General features: G+C 45.4%; 2 protein-coding genes and 2 pseudogenes across 3 annotated transcripts; 3 read left to right on the top strand and 1 right to left on the bottom strand.

Moving 5' to 3' along the window:
- Positions 1-1,910: 1,910 nt before the first annotated feature.
- On the top strand, positions 1,911-2,030 carry LOC117834880 (5S ribosomal RNA; annotated as a pseudogene).
- Positions 2,031-2,237: 207 nt separating this feature from the next.
- LOC117834884 (5S ribosomal RNA) lies at positions 2,238-2,362 on the top strand (annotated as a pseudogene).
- A 4,277-nt stretch (positions 2,363-6,639) lies between these two features.
- LOC117866212 (L10-interacting MYB domain-containing protein-like) lies at positions 6,640-7,753 on the top strand. The gene is made up of 2 exons (XM_034750370.2): positions 6,640-6,859; positions 7,029-7,753. The coding sequence occupies exons 1-2, from the start codon at positions 6,640-6,642 to the stop codon at positions 7,598-7,600; spliced, it is 792 nt and encodes a 263-aa protein (XP_034606261.1). The 3' UTR covers positions 7,601-7,753.
- A 4,013-nt stretch (positions 7,754-11,766) lies between these two features.
- On the bottom strand, positions 11,767-16,638 carry LOC117834169 (uncharacterized). Of its 2 annotated transcripts, none has more exons than XM_034713791.2 (12): positions 16,383-16,634; positions 16,172-16,227; positions 16,009-16,042; positions 15,279-15,377; positions 15,031-15,179; positions 14,821-14,859; positions 14,653-14,745; positions 14,472-14,570; positions 14,260-14,361; positions 13,848-13,931; positions 12,755-12,820; positions 11,767-12,033 (listed from the first exon to the last, which is right to left on the bottom strand). In XM_034713791.2, the coding sequence occupies exons 1-12, from the start codon at positions 16,459-16,461 to the stop codon at positions 11,947-11,949; spliced, it is 987 nt and encodes a 328-aa protein (XP_034569682.1). In that variant the 5' UTR covers positions 16,462-16,634; the 3' UTR covers positions 11,767-11,946. The 2 variants fall into 2 exon arrangements, 1 of the variants encoding a protein (XP_034569682.1); XR_004635722.2 differs by having other exon boundaries at positions 11,961-12,033; positions 14,198-14,361; positions 16,383-16,638.
- Positions 16,639-16,729: the final 91 nt, after the last annotated feature.

Raw genomic sequence — 16,729 nt, 5'->3', positions numbered from 1 at the left:
GTAGAACAAGGTGACATTTCAATTAATCTTAATATTCGTACAACATTAAATATTTGTATATATGGAAATAATTACACATAGTATGTCTCAAATTATTGATATATTTGTATGATGTCATGTTTGATTTCTAAAACAAATTCAAATTTTATATGTGGACACAAGTTTGAATGAAAATATTAAGTGCTACATTTATCAATATTTGGCTCAAAAAGAAATTTTCTAAACACCAAACTTTTTGGTGAACATAAGAGTTTTCGTTCTTTATAGGTGTAGATAGAAACATGAAATCCTGAGAAAAGTGGGCCCCAAAATGTTGACTTTGCATGGTCGACGGGCCAGTTCATGACCAACGCTCCCGACTCCGTCAGGTCGCCATCGACACGCGGCGCGCTTGTTCAGCGCCATCAGCGGCAAGGCAATGAACCCGCTCACGCGCCCATCAGAGCAAGGCTAATAATTTAGCCTGCTGCTGGCTAAATACTAGTGCCATGTCATATAAAGCTAACAATATAGCTAGCTTGTATAGTGGCTTGGCTAATAGATTGGCTAAGCTGAGGATTTCAATAAAGAAGCAATATTTAATGATTGCATGTGTATTCCATCCACTGTGCTCTGCATCTTTGTGGCCGTGGAGGTAAATTTCGACGGTATTTTAGGAGTATTGTGACACAACTTCAAGCAATCAAACAAAGCTCATGCACCGAAATCTTGAGTTGATGTTTAGCATGTGTTGGGCTGCGGCTGCACAGTTGTTGAGCGCAGAGAAATAGTTAAGCAAATCACGGAGCAAAAAAGTAGATCAGAGGAAGGACCGATGCCCATGCAAGACAAGATATTCGAAGACGAAGAACATATGTGCAGGAAATTCCAAAAACTGGATGTCAGCTATGTTCGGCTCCTGCTCCAATTCGACCTCCTCCTGCAGCCCACCGCCTGCTCCCGCAGACCGCTGCCACGCGCGGGGCCTGCTTGAGTGCCGGTCGCAGCCCGCCATGGCTCGGCACGAGCTAGCCGCGCCGCTAGCCCTCGCCGAAGCGTGTCGCTCGCCCTTGCCCGGCTTGAGCAAGTAGCCCACCCGTGCCACGCTCGCTACCCGCCGGATGCCGCCGCGGGCATGGCTCCCGCGCCACGCGAGGCGCCGGCGCATCTTGCTGCAGCCTGCGGCTTGAGGTCGAATTGGTGTCTGTGGTTTGGAGATGGCGATTTGGGGACGGATTTGGTAACCATGGAGTGAAATTGGGGGATTTATTGTACGATTTGGCATAGGAGAACTCGACTTGGTGGGAGGCAAGATCGATCAGGTGCGCGGCGGCCGAACGAGGCAATCTACGAGGGGTCGCGGGAGAGACGCAGGGGATCCGGTTGAGAAACAAGCGGCGACTGTTTTTGCTCGCGTCGGGCTGAAATTGAAAGCACGCGTTTTTCTCTCAATGCACGCGCTTCAGCCGGGCGACGAACGAAACGCCCGCTCCATTCTCTCTCTTCCCTTCTCACTCCTCCACCTAGGATTTCAATGACGTGGAAAATGTTACAGCCTGCTGACCGGACCTTATTATACCTGCTCTTACAGAGCAAGTAGCTGCATCATTTTGGTTTAGCCCAACTTCAGCGATGCGATTTTCGACGACCTCCAAAGGACTTGCACTGGTGGAGTCCGCTCTTCCATTGGGCGCTCCCAAACCTGACGGTCCCTGCTCCCGGAAGGTTGATGACGCTATGTTCACCTCCTATTTTCCACCATTTAGGCGCAGAGGTTGCCTCAACCTGCTCGCCAACTCCTCCGCCACATGGTCCAGCTTTGTCAATTGCCCATCGGTGCACAGAATCCGCCAGTTCTTCAATGTATTGGCCAGCCTTCTTAGTAGAGTCTTTTCCCCCAACCACAGCTTGATGAAGCTATCTAAGTACGTGGATGTGATCATAGCAGTACTAAAGCACCAGATCCTATCAGAACTTCGAAGTTAAGAATATTTGGATGATAATAGTACTAGGATGGGTGACTTCCTGGGAAGGTTCTCATGTTGCATTCCTTTTTTCCCCTCGAATTTTCACATTCATTTCTCTTACGTACATTTATTATGCATCTTTGGTTGGATAGATAATGCGGTGGGAACATCTGAGGCATGGAAAATAAATCGGTGAGGTGGCCCACATGGAGAACTTCGGATGCGAGCCTATGTGATTTGGGTGGCGCGTTGTGGTATGAGCATAAGAGGCAGGAGAGTGGCTAATATATTGGATGCGATCGTATCAGCACTAAAACCACCGGATCCCATTAGAACTTTAAAGTTAAGAGTGCTTGGATGAGTAGTAGTACTAGGATGGGTGGGTGACCTCTTGGAAAGTCATCGTGTTGCATTCCTTTTTTTCCCTCGAATTTTCACGTTCACTTCTCTTACATATATTTGTTTGATGCATCTCTGGTCGACGGTAATGCGATGGGAAAATAAAATGGTGAGGTGACCCCACGTGGAGAACTTATGATGCAGGGCCGCGCAGCTTGGGTGGCGTATTGTGGTACGGGTATAAGAGGTAGGAGAGTGGCAAGTATGTCAGATGCAATCATACCGGCACTAAAAGCATCGGATCCCATGAGAACTCCGAAGTTAAGCATGCTAGGGTGAGAGTAGTACTAGGATGGGTGACCTTCATTACCATCTTAATTTTTTTCTATCATTTGGATGTTTCTAAACTGCAGGCGCACAGATCAGTTGTAGCTTTTCCCTCAGAGTATTCTCCCAAGGTTTATCAATCTGTGGAACAAATGGATTTGCACGCTTAACTAGGTATTAATCTAATTAACCAAAAGAACTTGATGTATAATGACATTAATCTAACCAATCTAAGCAATCTAGATCAAATTGAGTAGAGAGAGTAGATGATGCGAACAAGATAGATAAAACGCTTGTCCTAAGGATCTATGATCACTTGTAGATGCAATCGCCATATAATGAGAGAACTGGATCTAAGTGCCATTGTGGGTAGATGTGAACTATGCCCAACACTTTCTACTGTCACTACATGAGGGTACTCAATTATTGGACGATAAGAACAAGGCATGCTGATCGTTCTACGTAGCAACATAGCAACCCAAAGTGCTGACCAGCCTTTCATGAAAAGCATCATCAAGATATGAATAACAACAAATGTATCCTAAACACAAGGTTCAACGATTACAAATCAAGATCTCCATGCAACACCAAGGATAAACAAAGGTATTACCCCATGATCTTACACATGTTGATGAATTTTGGGGTAAAGTACACCCTGTAGATCAACTGGACCAAAAATGATGACGAACGAGGGCAGGAAAGCCGCAGGCCGATTGGCCTGAGTACCTCCAAGGCGATCGGCTTGGGAGGTTTCTACCTCCTCTGGTGCTCCTCTTCATGTGGCCTCCTCTGGATCCAATCTTATCTCCATTTTTCCTTCTTGTGGTGGCGGTGGATGATGTTTGCGTGGTGTTCTACTCTCTCTTGCTTCTCTTTCCTCCTTGATCTAATGAGGTTGTATTTATAGTCTCTTTTTGGTGGCGGTTCTGGGTCAATGTCGGTGAAAAAACCTAGAGAATGTCGTGGACGTCACACCGAAGAAACGGTGGCTCGACCAGGCTCCAAAATGGGCCAAGCCAATTGGCCCAGAGGGTCCCAGGCCAATTGGCCTGGGCCCTTTTTTGGCTCTCCTGGTCCTCTCCTTCCTCGTACTGACTCCCCACGACGACCCATGTCCAAATATTCATTTAGCCCCTCGTAAAAACCCCTTGATTATGTCGCATTTCCTGCCAAAACACAACATGCTCCAAAATGCAACGCATATGCAATAATGGGGTTATTTCACGTGCCAAGTGGCGGGTTAGTGTAAGAATAAGCATGAAAACACTAGTTAAATAACACTAAAAGTGTGTAAATAACGAGCATCAACATTCTTCTAAATCTTTATTTTTCTTCTCAATTTGATGATTTTAGAATTAATTCTTGGGAGCTACAAAACCCCTACAAAAGTATATCTAGCAAACACTAGATTTTCATTAATCATCAAAATTTTTATGGCCTGGGCCATTTTCATAATGGAAAAAACAATTTTCACTAAAAAATCACACGGAAATAAAGAGAAAGACCACAAAACGTATTTTGAAAGAAGAAAAAACGACTGGGTAACATCACTCGGTATTAAAAGATCCTCTATGGGTTACTTCGAGGAAGGCTCGCGCAAGGCTAAAAGTCGTTTGAATTCCACACATTGTGCACTTGCTTATTTTGTGTGAGCCTCCCGATGGTTCAAATTATTTTTTCTTTATTTTTTAGCAGAAAACATTTTAACACTTTTAGTACCGACATCTTTATTTTTTAGCATAAAATCTGTTAACATTTTTATTTTCGGTAATGCTAGGATCCTTGCGTCCAACGCTGGATAAAAATATCGGATGTGGGACCCAGCCACAACCTCCATGAATTCTTATCCCCTCGTTGTCTTCTCCACTCGTTCTCTTCTCTAAGCTCCAAGTGCTCTCGTCCCCGACACAGGAGAGACGGAGGCCATGGCACCTCGCTGTCGCGGTGCTCCTCCCTAGCCTGCTCCTCTTCCGGACGGATGGGGGGAGCTGCTCCTCTCGTGCCGCCACTTGTCGTGCGCCCACCGGAGGAGCTGCTCTGCACCCGCGCCGCCCCTCGTCGTGTTCGTGGCGCATTGCAGGCTCACCGGGACTCGATTTGAAGGGTTTGTTGGTGACGAAGGGGACTGGAGGGCGGAGTTCGCCAGTGGGGTCGAGCTTGGCAGCTGGCGGCAACAGCGATCATGGGAAAACTCGAATCCTGGGCCAGCCGATGCTCGGGGCTGTCAATGGAGGGGTTAGGGGCGGAGCTCAGAGGATGAGGGAGCTTCGGGTACTGGCGATTTGGAAACGGTGGAGCGGATGTGGAGGATTTGGCCGGCCGCTCCTACTCCGTGCTCACTGATGGCCTCGTCCCCCACCCGCGCTCCACACTGGCATCCTCCTCCCCACCTCGACGGCGTCGCGCTCTTCCACCCCGGCTGCCTTGTCCCCCACCCAGGCGGCGTCGCTCCCCCCACTCCAGCGTCCTCAACCCACCGGGAGCGCCCAACGCCTTCGGATCCAGTGGTCCTCTCCCCGATCGTGGCGAGATCCGAGCAAGCCCCTGACCCTCCCCTACCCCGACCAGCGGCAGCCTCCTTAGATCCGGCGGCATCTCCTCTCCTTCGGCCGACAACGGGCAGGCTGGTTGTCGTGGATCTGAGTGTTGCAATAGGTACCTCATGGTGTTGCAATAGTCATTTTAATGTTGCAACGGTGGCTTTTGATGTTTCATAGTGTTGCAATAGTTATTTTTGGATGTTGCAACGGTGGCTTTTGATGTTTCATCTTTTTTGCAACAGTCTGACTTGCCAGCAATCGGGTGTTGCACCAACTTGTTCATGATGTTGCATATAGTTGTTTTCTTTGTTTCGTCTCTTCTTTCGTTGTTGCAATGTTGTAAGAGATATTTTTTGTTGTTGCAATGTGTCTGTTTTGAATGTTGCACGAAGCAATTCGGGATGTTTCATGCACGTAAAGGTGTTGCAATCCACGGTGTTGCAAGTGTTGATTTTTTATGTTTCGATAGTTAGTTTTCAATGTTGCGACGGAGCGTCCGATAAAATAAAATTATCGGACGTCCGGGCGCTAGCACTAACGTTTTATTTTTTAGCATAAAATCTTTTAACATCTGTACCTGTCGAGAAATCGGTACTAGGTTTCCTCGCCGGTACTTAGGCCCTGTTTGGCATAACTCCACTCCACAACTCCAGCGACTCCAACAAAAAAAGTAGCCAAACACCCCAACTTCAAAACTCCATGGAGCTGCCAACTCCATGGAGATGTAGTACAAATGGGGGTGGAGTTTTGGAGCACCTCTTTTGCTGCTCCAAAACCCCCTCTTTTGAACCTCCTCGTGGAGTTGGTGGGTAATTACCCACCATTGCCACTGATTACACAAAAATAACGTTTCATTCTTCTCCCTCGCGCCTCTGTTTTTCTCCCTCGCGTGAGTAGTCCCGTCCGCGCCGCGTGTACTGTGCTGGCGCAACCCTAGCCGCGCTGCCGCCCCTGCCGGCGGTCGTCCACCCCCGCCAGCGGCCGGCCGAGCCCCGCCGCCAGCCGCCGTAGGCCCGCCGCCGTTTTCCTACCCCCGCCCGGCCACCTTGCTTCGCCTCCCGCCGCATCTGGACGAGCCCGCCCCCGAAGCCCGCCGCCGGCCGAGCGCCCCGTCGCCGGCCGCGAACGCTCCGGCCCAAGCCTCCGGCGACGGGCCTCCGCTCCGTCAGAAGCCCCGCCTATTTCCTGGAGGAAATTCATAACAAAATTTATGATATGTTTCTAATCATTGTCAATTATTACAGAGAGCACATATCAAAAACACATCAGGAGGAGATCCCCCACCGTCCCTGGCATCTCGAGGAGTTCCGCCGGCCACAAGGTATGGCAAAAACTTTTTTTTCATTAACTGAAATGCATCAGGAGTACACCTTTGATTGTGCCTTTGAGGTTGTTGTGTGTGTATGAAATTTATATACTCTAGTGCTGTGTGTGTATAAAATTGATATACTCGAGGCCTTCTAATATGAAATTTGTGAGTTCGATAGATGCTAGAAATTGGTTGGAATTCGGAGAACACTCGAGTGCTGTGTGTGTTGTTTGCCGAACAAGTTGAAAAAGGAAATCGGCCAAACACACACTTGAATGCACTTGGTTATGCTGAGGTTGAGAAGGGGTTCAAGGAAAGGACTGGAATTGTGGCTACCAAGGGTCAGATCAAGAACAAATGGGACAAGTTGAAGGAAGATTTCAAAGCATGGAAGAAACTAATGCTAAGGCAAACAGGGACTGGTTGGGATCCTATAAAGAAGACTATTGCTATGGATGATGAATGGTGGAAAAAAGCTAGAGCTGTAAGTTGGTTAAAAAATTTTGCTATATTTTTTTGCATATGTCAAACCTGTTGATAATACATATAATAATATTATTATTATGTGCTTATTTCTGGACATTCCGGGTTGTGGCAAGTTCAAAAAGAAGGGCCTTGAGAATGAAGATGAATTAGCCAAGTGTTTTGCTGACATTACTACTATTGGTATTGATCATTGGTCTCCTCATGTTGTGAATGTTGAAGCAACCGAAAATGTTGATGTGACACAAGATGAGGCAACCAATTTTGAGCCAGAAGGTGATGATTTCATTCCTGAAACACAAGAGGAGGATATTTGTATTTCTCCTTCACCTGCCAGTGGCAAGAGACTGGCAAGGCCTGTTGACAGGAGTGGTAAAAAAGCGAAGTCTGGAAATGCATTCCTAATTCAAGAAGCAGTAACAAGTATGGCAAGTTCAGCTAATGAATATGTTTCGAAGAGACATGGAAAATATTCTATTGAGGAAGTGATGGAGGTTGTGATTGCTTGTGGGGCCGGCTATGATAGCAATGAACATTACATGGCGTCTGAACTGTTTGTGAAGAAGGAGCAAAGGGAGATGTTCATGACCTTGCCTACTAATGAGATTAGGTTCAATTGGCTTAGGAGGAAGTACAATGATAAATATGAAAAATAGAAATTGGCTTAGTGAGAGTGATGTCATTTGTGTATGCTACTATTTTATTTTTGTCGCATGTGTGGTACATTTTATTTTATTGCATTTTATTTATGTATGACAGTTGTATCTTACATTTCATTTATGTCAATGTTCACAGATGTCTTCAAGTGAGTCTGATGAATCTAGTGATTCTGATGGTGAATATTTTTTTTAAAATGGTTGAGAGCTGTGGTAAGCTAGCACAAAGTTATCATGACTCATATATGGATAAGGCACCGCCGAGATTTATGTTTTCACAACAGAGTGGAATGGGATGGCTGATGGAGACGGTAAACACTCCAGGGGAGTGCCATCGAATGCTTCGGATGAATGAGGTTATTTTTCAGGATCTTCATGATGTGTTGGTTGAGAGGTACGGATTAAAACCATCGAAGCACATGAATACTCTTGAAATGTTGGCCATTTTCCTATTCACATGTGGTGGGTGTGAGTCAAATAGAAGAGGACAGAATAAGTTCAAACACTCAGGTGAAACCATTAGTAGAAAATTTCATGAAGTTCTAAATTGTGTGGTTGCCATGGCACAAGATTTCTTGAGACCAACAGATCCTAATTTTCGCAATGTGCAAAAGAGGATTAGGAATGACAAGAGAGCATACCCATACTTTAAGGATTGCATTGGTGCACTTGATGGAACCCATATTCGTGTGTATTTATCACCGGAAGAACAAGTGAGATATATTGGTAAGACTAGAATTGCAACTCAAAATGTGCTTGCTGTTTGTGATTTTGATATGCGCTTCACCTATGTGGCTGCGGGTCAACCGGGTTCTTTGCATGACACTAGTGTATTGTACCATGCATTGGAAGCAGATGTAAATGTCTTCCCACATCCTCCTCAAGGTAAATATTTTTCCTTATGTTCCTTTTCATATTTGTATGCACAAACTTATTTTATTTTACATATGTGTAGGCAAGTACTATGTTGTAGATGCGGGCTATCCTAATCGTCCGGGGTATTTGGCTCCATACAAGGGTGAAAGGTACCACTTACCCGAGTGGCATCGAGGTATGGAACCAAATACTCCAAAAGAGAAGTTCAACCGTATACACTCATCTGTTCGTAATGTTATTGAGCGGTCGTTTGGAGTGTTAAAAATGAAATGGCAAATCTTTTACAAGATGCCCGGTTATTCAATGGTCACACAAAAGAAGATTGTTGCTGCTACTATGGTTCTACACAATTTCATACGTGAACATGCTGGCATTGATGTGGACTTTGCTAATTTTGATAGAGATCCTACCTACATGCCTACTATTCCGGAAAGATACAACAAGTATGCTGTGTCTCAACATGCCTCCGATGGATCAACTTCGGAATCAAGCTTTGTGACTGGACACCTTTCGTGATAGTATGGCTACATCAATTGCCCTAGCATGGAATTAGTGCAATGATTATTGTAACGACCTTATTTTGGAACTATGAATTTATTTCGAAATTTTAAATTTTTGGAACATGTAATTTTTATTATTATTTTGGACTTCAATGCATGTAGTTTCATTTTATATTTGTGATAAGTAGTTCAAGTCGAACCAGGGGCAAGAAAGGCAATCTACCCTCAAACTCCTCTTTTCTGGAGCTAGGGACACCCTCCCAGCCAAACACCCTCACCAGACAGCTCCAACTCCACCCAGAGCTGGCTCCACCTGGAGTTCTGGAGTGGAGCAGCTCCACCTAGAGTTGGAGTCATGCCAAACAGGACCTTAAGGGTGCGTTTTCCAAACCAGCTCCGCTCCTCGCTTCACGCTGCTTCTACTCCCAGCCACTCCCGCTCCCCAAAAAATGCGTTTGGCAGAGCTCTGCGGAAGCTCCAGTTCCGGGCGACGACGGCCGCCGGTGATTCGAGCTCAGCCACCGACGAATCGAGTTCTCCTCTCGTGAATTGAGCCCGTCCGCTCACCAATTGAGCTCTCCTTTCCATGAATCGAGGCCGGCGCTGGCGAATCGAGCTTCGGCGAGGGAGGTAAGACGCGGCGAGTGGAACCAGAGAGAGGGGCAGGCAGCGTCAAGGAGGGGTGGCGCCGGCAAAGATTGGCGACGAGTAGGCGGCGGAGAGGGCAAGGGAAGATGGCGTAGGGAGGCGGCATGGGCGGAGCTCGGCGCGCTGGAGAGATGGCGCGGGCAGAGACGAGCGGCAAGAGGGGACCAGCGGCCGGTACATGGGCGGAGACGAGCAGCGGGAGGGGAGACGACCGGCGGGAGGGGATCGGCGCCCAAGCAGAGATAGACGAGCGGCGGCGGGCTCGACACGACAATGGAGGAAGAAAGACGAAGGGAATCGGTGGGGAGCAGGTTTTTTCCGCTTCTCAGTAGATGTGAAATCGGGCGAATGGGCGAATTGATTCGCCCCGATTTTATGGAGGAGCTGACGCCGGTTTTCCCGTTTGGCAGCGCTCCGCAGAATCTGGCGCGGAGCGGAGGGAGCGCTGCCAAACGCAAATGTCGATTCACTACAGGATTTGCAGCCATGGCCGAGCGCTTCACAGGTGGCGACGGGGGGATTGATTTGTTTATTATTCTTTTGTGTAATGGCTGACAGTGTTACAGTATAATTCAACACTTTGCTGAGAGTAACAGTGAATTTGGGACTGAGAATCACCGACCAACATTTAAAGACTAGTATAGATTATAATACTACGGCACCGTCGGCCACCTGCTTAAATTCTCTCGGCAAAAGTTGCAAATCGTGTAGTTCCTCTTCCTCTAATAATGGACCGAGCCGGCTGGGCACGATTGGTCAAGGAACGGCAGCATCTGTCTACAACTCAGCCTTTAATCAATCGAAGGTCTGCAGCCTTGCAGTGCTACGCGATCTCACGGTCGCTCCGGCGGGCAGGGCCCACGGGTGAGCAGAGCATGGGAAGGAAGAGGTCGTGGCTGCTCCATTTGCCGGCTCACCGGAGCTCTCCAAGATGGAGATGGTGGTGGCAAAGGTGCTGCTCAGCATGGATGGCCGGCAAGGTGGGCTTCCGAGAGGTGGCCGCGGCGTGGATGGCCGACCCACGGCATCGAGCGTGCTTCCAGCAGGAGAGAGAAATACTTCCTCCGCCCTAAATTACAATTAAAACTTACAATTCATTTAAGTTTTTTTAATACACTATTTTTACTATGTATTTAAACATAAGTATATATTTAGATGCATACGTATCTGAAAAAGATAGAATGAATAGTAATTTAAAATGGAGAGAACGAAGAGGGAAGATGTGTGAAGACGACACGAGACCAACATATGAGACCCACACCAGCGTCGAAGGTTGACGTGGCACCACGTCCACAAAACTGCTTTGGATTTGAATAGATGGTGTCACATAACTGGTTTTGCAAGTTGGAGGACTCGAAATGTCTGGTTTTGAACTTGAGGGAGAAAACGCAGACTCAGCTAATACTTCAGGGATGAGAATAGGACTTTTTTCTTTTTTTTTTGCGCTAAAAAATAATTAGCTCGGCCCATTTTAGCGTTTTTTGCGCGGACCACCCACCCCTCTTCTACTAGTAGGCCTCCCTATTGCCTCTAAAGTCTAAACCCGAAAGATGAAATCCCCTGCCACAGAAATTGGCCCCTGACTGAGAGAGCTCTCACAACTTCCGGCACTTACATCAAACACCCAGCATTCCATAGGGTCTTATTTGCTTATTTGTAGTTGCTTATTTATAAATCTAGGTGTTTGGTTTGGGTTGCTTATCTGATTGTATATGACATATTTGCCCCTGCCATCCCATTTCCCACTACCCCCAACCATTACCAGCTCCTAGTACAGAGGCGGCGGTGGCGGGGTGCGAGCGGCAGCGAGCGGGAGCGGCGGCGGGCGCGAGCGGCGGAGGGAGCGGCGACGGCGGCCACGAGCGTGAGTGGCGGCGCGGAGGCGGCCGGCGCAGCGGCGGCGGCGGGCGGAAGCGGCGACTCTGTTCCGGGAGAGAGGAGAGAGAAAGGGGAGAGAGGAGAGAGAATGAGGGTAGGAGTAAAGTGCTCCATAAGCAACCATAAGCAACTCAAAACTTGCTTATTTGCTTATGCACAAGCAACTTATAAGCAACTCTATAAGCAAGAGTGTTTGGGTTATAAGCAACTTATTTGCTTATTTTTAAGTTGCTTATGGATAAGCAAAGGAAACCAAACAGACCCTATCGGTTCAACATGCTTCAACTTTAATCATACCTCAGTGCGTCATAACAATGAGACCATTTTTTCACTAAACTATAAAGCTGCTATAGATGCTATGTTCCTTTCAATTTGACCTTTTTGCATATGAGCATACAGTGACTTGTGGCGCTCATCCCTGAGCGGGAGCCATGCGCAACTTGGTTATGCTGACTTCTTGCCACCGAAAATGAGATTCCAACTATAGGTGTTGCCTTTCTTTGCGGCCGCGTCCAGCCGTTTTGCACCAATCTGGACAAATAGACTAATCAATGAAGTGCAATAGTGATGACGATAAGCAGAAATGTTATCGTTGGATCCGAATAGAGAGCTTGCGAGGATGTTTATGCTACCCTGCTGTCAGCTGTTACTATTGCTAACCAAGTAAACAATTCAGTTGTTCAGATTACAGACTTATGCTTATGGTGTTTGTAAAAAATGCAAAGTGGGCGGTATGTTAGGCCACTCTTCAAAAAAAAAAAAAAAGAGGGTATGTTAGGCATTTCTGGAACAGCATAGTTAAGAGAATAGGATAACTTATTCCTAATATCAGCTTATTCCTAATATCAAGAGTTGTTTCTTTTTTTGATTATTTTCTAAAGGCCTTTGTAAACTGGTCTTTGCAATTGCATCTAGAAGATGGTGTTTTCATTTTAGGTTTCCTGCCTCCTAGATACAACACTGCCATTTGTTTCTAGCATGGCACATCTGTGCAAGGAACAGAATTCCAACAACCTATCGATGTATTTTCATTGTTAATTTGCTTATATTGTTTGGATGTGACAAACGAATTCAAGATATTGGCTAAAGATTAAATTTGGCTGCAGGATTCCTACTCTTATAAGTTTCTATGACCTGATGTGTAATTGTGACTCAAGCCTATGTACGAGTTAGAGCAGTGAAAGAAAGAAAGTAACAGACAGCATCATTCACTTAGCTAACCATGGTAAGTAATTCAAAATAGAAGAAATACCTTATCCATAAGCCAGTAACCAATTGTTGGCATGTATTGCACCAAGTACATAACAGTCAGCACAGGCTGCAAGCAAGTCACAAACTTCTGTATTTAAAACTATGACTAAAATAACAGACACCTTGACATAAAATAGAAAGTCAATATGATAGATGCACTCTGTTTTAGCAATATGCCCATGTCAGTGGTAGAGCAGATGCAATAACAATGAGTTGCTGGAATAAGGGTTGGAAATACTGGTAAATATTAAATTTCTATTGCACAAATGCTGGTATTTTCATTAGGCGTAATGAAATTGATGCATTGGCATAAACATTTAGTTTAAAAGAGGGGTTTTGGGCTATGAACAAAAACCAGGGTTATAAAAAAAAATAATCTGGGCTGATACTCAGTTTTCAGTGAACCCCAGGTTGTTTTGAAGGGAATACTAATTGCAATTAAATGATGCAATACATATTGCAATGAAGTTTACTGAAGTATAAGGATTTCACTATCACGTGATTAGATTATAGTGGCAACACATCTGTTGGTGTCAGCATGGGGTGGCAGCATGGATGCGATAGAATAAGCACTGGTGCACGACGTGGTTTCAATACCATGGTTGTGCTAGGAGCATGGACCATTTGGAAGGCAAGGAATGATGCTGTGTTCAATGGGGTCGCTCCCAAGGTGGATTGAGCCCTCTTACTTGATCAGGAGGAAGCTGAACTCTGGATGCTTGCAGGCGCAAGAGGTCTAAGTGGCTTGGTCGCTTCTGGGCTCCCTGACTAGGTGTTAGACATTTTTTTTGGCACAAAAAGTGTTTATTTAAATCCCCAGTGACTGGGGGTGTGCCGCGCGCGCGCAAGCGTGTGTGTGTTGTGTGGCTATTTTGGCCTAACTCCCCTTCTATTAATGCAATGATATGCAGCTCTCCTGCATATTTGAGAAAAAATGTGTGCATACATTTGCTATTTTATAAAATGGGCGTAGCATAGAAAACTATTATGTCAACACATCGGAACTTTGTAGCATATTTATACGCAGAATATAAAAGGATAAGAAAATTAACTTCCCACTGTAATGCAACCAATCATGTTGAGAATGAATATACCTGATATGATATCCATGCTTCTTTCAGGCCATGAGTTGCTGCAACAATGGTCAGTTCAGCACATCTTTCCACCGAAACACGTTTCTGCAGTGAGGAAGACAATGGTGAGTAAAGGGAACCAAGTACAAAATTTTAAGTTTGAACTGCTGTGCCAGCAGATGGTTGGCACAGCAGATGGTTCCAAGATTTTAGGACCTGAGTAGATTCTGTTATCATAGGTAGGAACAAAAAATATTGGGCATTACCACTTTTATTTGGATACAAAAAGAATAACTGTGCAGTTACTTGCATGGAAGACTCAAAAACAATAGTACTTATAAGTTATAACTGAGATGGTGAAGTTTACATGCCTTACTTTAGTGATCAACCTTTTTGTTGTCTGCAAGATTAAATAAGTGAAACTAGGGAAAACCTCAGAAGAATGCCTTTGTACTGAAGAGGCTGCAGCAGAAGATTGTGGTGTTTCAATTGGTCCGGGGCAGACTACAGTCACTTTAATGCCTTTTGTACACAACTGCAACATAAAACAAACATGGCATAACAACAAGGAAAGAAAGAGACCATGCTGATACAATTTAAGATTAGAGCGGTAACAGCGCAAGCTACCAGGCGAAATTTTGGTACCTCAGAACGCAGAGAAGTGAAGTATCCATTGAGAGCATGTTTGGATGCAGAATAAACAGCCTGACCAGGAGCAGGAACCTTCCCAGCCGCACTGCTCATCTGTGGATTTGTTAGCCACACCAATAGCTGAAGTGAAGTGGTATTAACCACAAGTTCCTTTTGACAGTTGGTTTGTACATACCACAACAAAATGACCCATCCCTCTATCCAGCATGTAAGGTGCAAGAAGGCGAGTTAGATTAATAGTTCCAATGACATTGACATCAAAAGTAGCCTGCTAGCAAAAAATATTGGAGGATGTTAGGTAGCAGATAAGGACAAGCAGAACAAATAGACAATGTTCATGTACCTTGAGACCTCCCTCACTTTCTTCCAGTGCCCCCCGTTTCTGCAATTTGATTGAAAATTAATGCATTTAGGAGCTGACTGATTATAGTAACATAGATTGAAAGGAGCAATACCTAGCAGATAATATTCATGAAAAACTAGTAACAATAAATATTGAATGTTTATAGGGAAGGGTGTTGAAATGGTAACACAAAGTAAGGGTGATATTTACAGGACGCTCGAAGGCTGCATTATGGATCATATAGTCAATGCCTGCATTAGAAAATAGTGATTCTGCTGCATGTACAACTTGTTTCAGAGATTCTTCACCAGCTGATAAATCCATGGGTAACACTTCAATCCTGCTATCTGGATTCTTGCCTTTGAAAAGTAAATCAAACTTGGTTCAGATCATGAGATTTCCACTTTCCCACTAAAAGAAAAAGTTTTAGCAACACAAGAAATGTCCTGCAAACTTACTGAGGATGTTCTGTTTCACTCTCTCAAGCTCATCCTTGTTGCGAGCAGATAGTATCAGCTTTGCTCCTAAATTTGCAAATTGCATTGAAAGAACCTCTCCTGAAATTACAAGAAGAAAAAATTATAGCTGGTTTATGATGAAATACTATGCTAAAATTGGTAGAAGGAAAAGGAACATCAATCAAGAAAACAGACATGTTAACTCATCAAAATTGACAGTAAAAACCTTCTCAGTATCACAGAAGGTTTAGGCTAACTGATTATACAATATCATAGTGCAGGAAGCCTATAATTAGGCACAAAATCTTCGCAATATCATTCGTCAATGAACTAACGAAGGTATAAGGTTCGAACGTTCTATTGATACAAAACTACAGCAAGCATAGCTGAACTTCCACAATTACTCAAAAAAAAAAGCCCAGCTTATTAGATTTGTCTAATCTAATACCAGAATAATGCAGTTGATATAGCATAGAATTGCAAATTAGGGATTTATGGTCATCGTTCCACAAAAGATGTGCATTTTGGATTCAGAAAATCTACCCAAAACATTATCAATACACCTAGGGAAGTGAAGTAATCACCACCAGGCACCAGCTCTTACACAAAAAAAAAAATTCCATGGTATGCCAGCAACTACCAGTATGCCAGCAACCAAGCATATCGTAACTAAACCTAACAATCTGGTACTAAAATTGACCAAATTAAAGAATCGATGAGTCAAACTCACCAATCCCGCGACTCGCTCCAGTAATCCACACGACCTGCAGGGCAACAAAAAAAAAAAAAAAACAGAACCAAAACAGCGGAATCAATATGCAGAGAAAATCTGACGAGATCGAGCACATTCACAACCGCGCCACACAAATTAGCTGGACCCTCCAAGAACTCACCTTGCCGTCCACCCTCTCCCGCCGCGGCGGGCCGCGCGACACGAGCGTCAAGTCCCCTGCAGCCATCCACCAAGAACAAGGGGGTTCAGGCCCACAACCCAACAGGGTCAAAAAGGAAAATCAGATGGAAACAGAGCAACACGAATCGTCGGGAGAAAGGGCGGTGGGAGGGTATGGTTGGACTGAGGAACGAGACGGGGGCGGGGGATACCATCGACAACGGTGGCGAACTTGAAGAGGAGGAAGGCAGCGGCGCCGGCGAGGAGGGCGAGGAGGAAGAGGAGGAGCATTTTCTTGGCCCCTGCGTGGCGCTGGCCGATTCTCTTGGGTTCTTCTGAGGTTCTGGGGAATTTGGGATCGAGAAGGCGGAGAGTGCTGTATCTGTGCTGACGAGTGAATGGGTGGAGAATTTCAGGCTGCGACTGCTAGGCTGATGCTTCGCCCGTGCGTGCGTCACAAGCACCGGAGGCACGCGAGGATTACACCCCGTACATGGGATATGTTTGATACCGCTCCCTAAACTTGAGCACCTATCACATTGGATATTTAAATACTAAT

Source organism: Setaria viridis, chromosome 8 (genome assembly GCF_005286985.2).
Source record: "Setaria viridis chromosome 8, Setaria_viridis_v4.0, whole genome shotgun sequence".
Lineage (NCBI taxonomy): Eukaryota > Viridiplantae > Streptophyta > Magnoliopsida > Poales > Poaceae > Setaria > Setaria viridis.
Note: the sequence above shows the minus strand (reverse complement) of the source record. Positions and strands in the feature narration are given on the sequence as shown.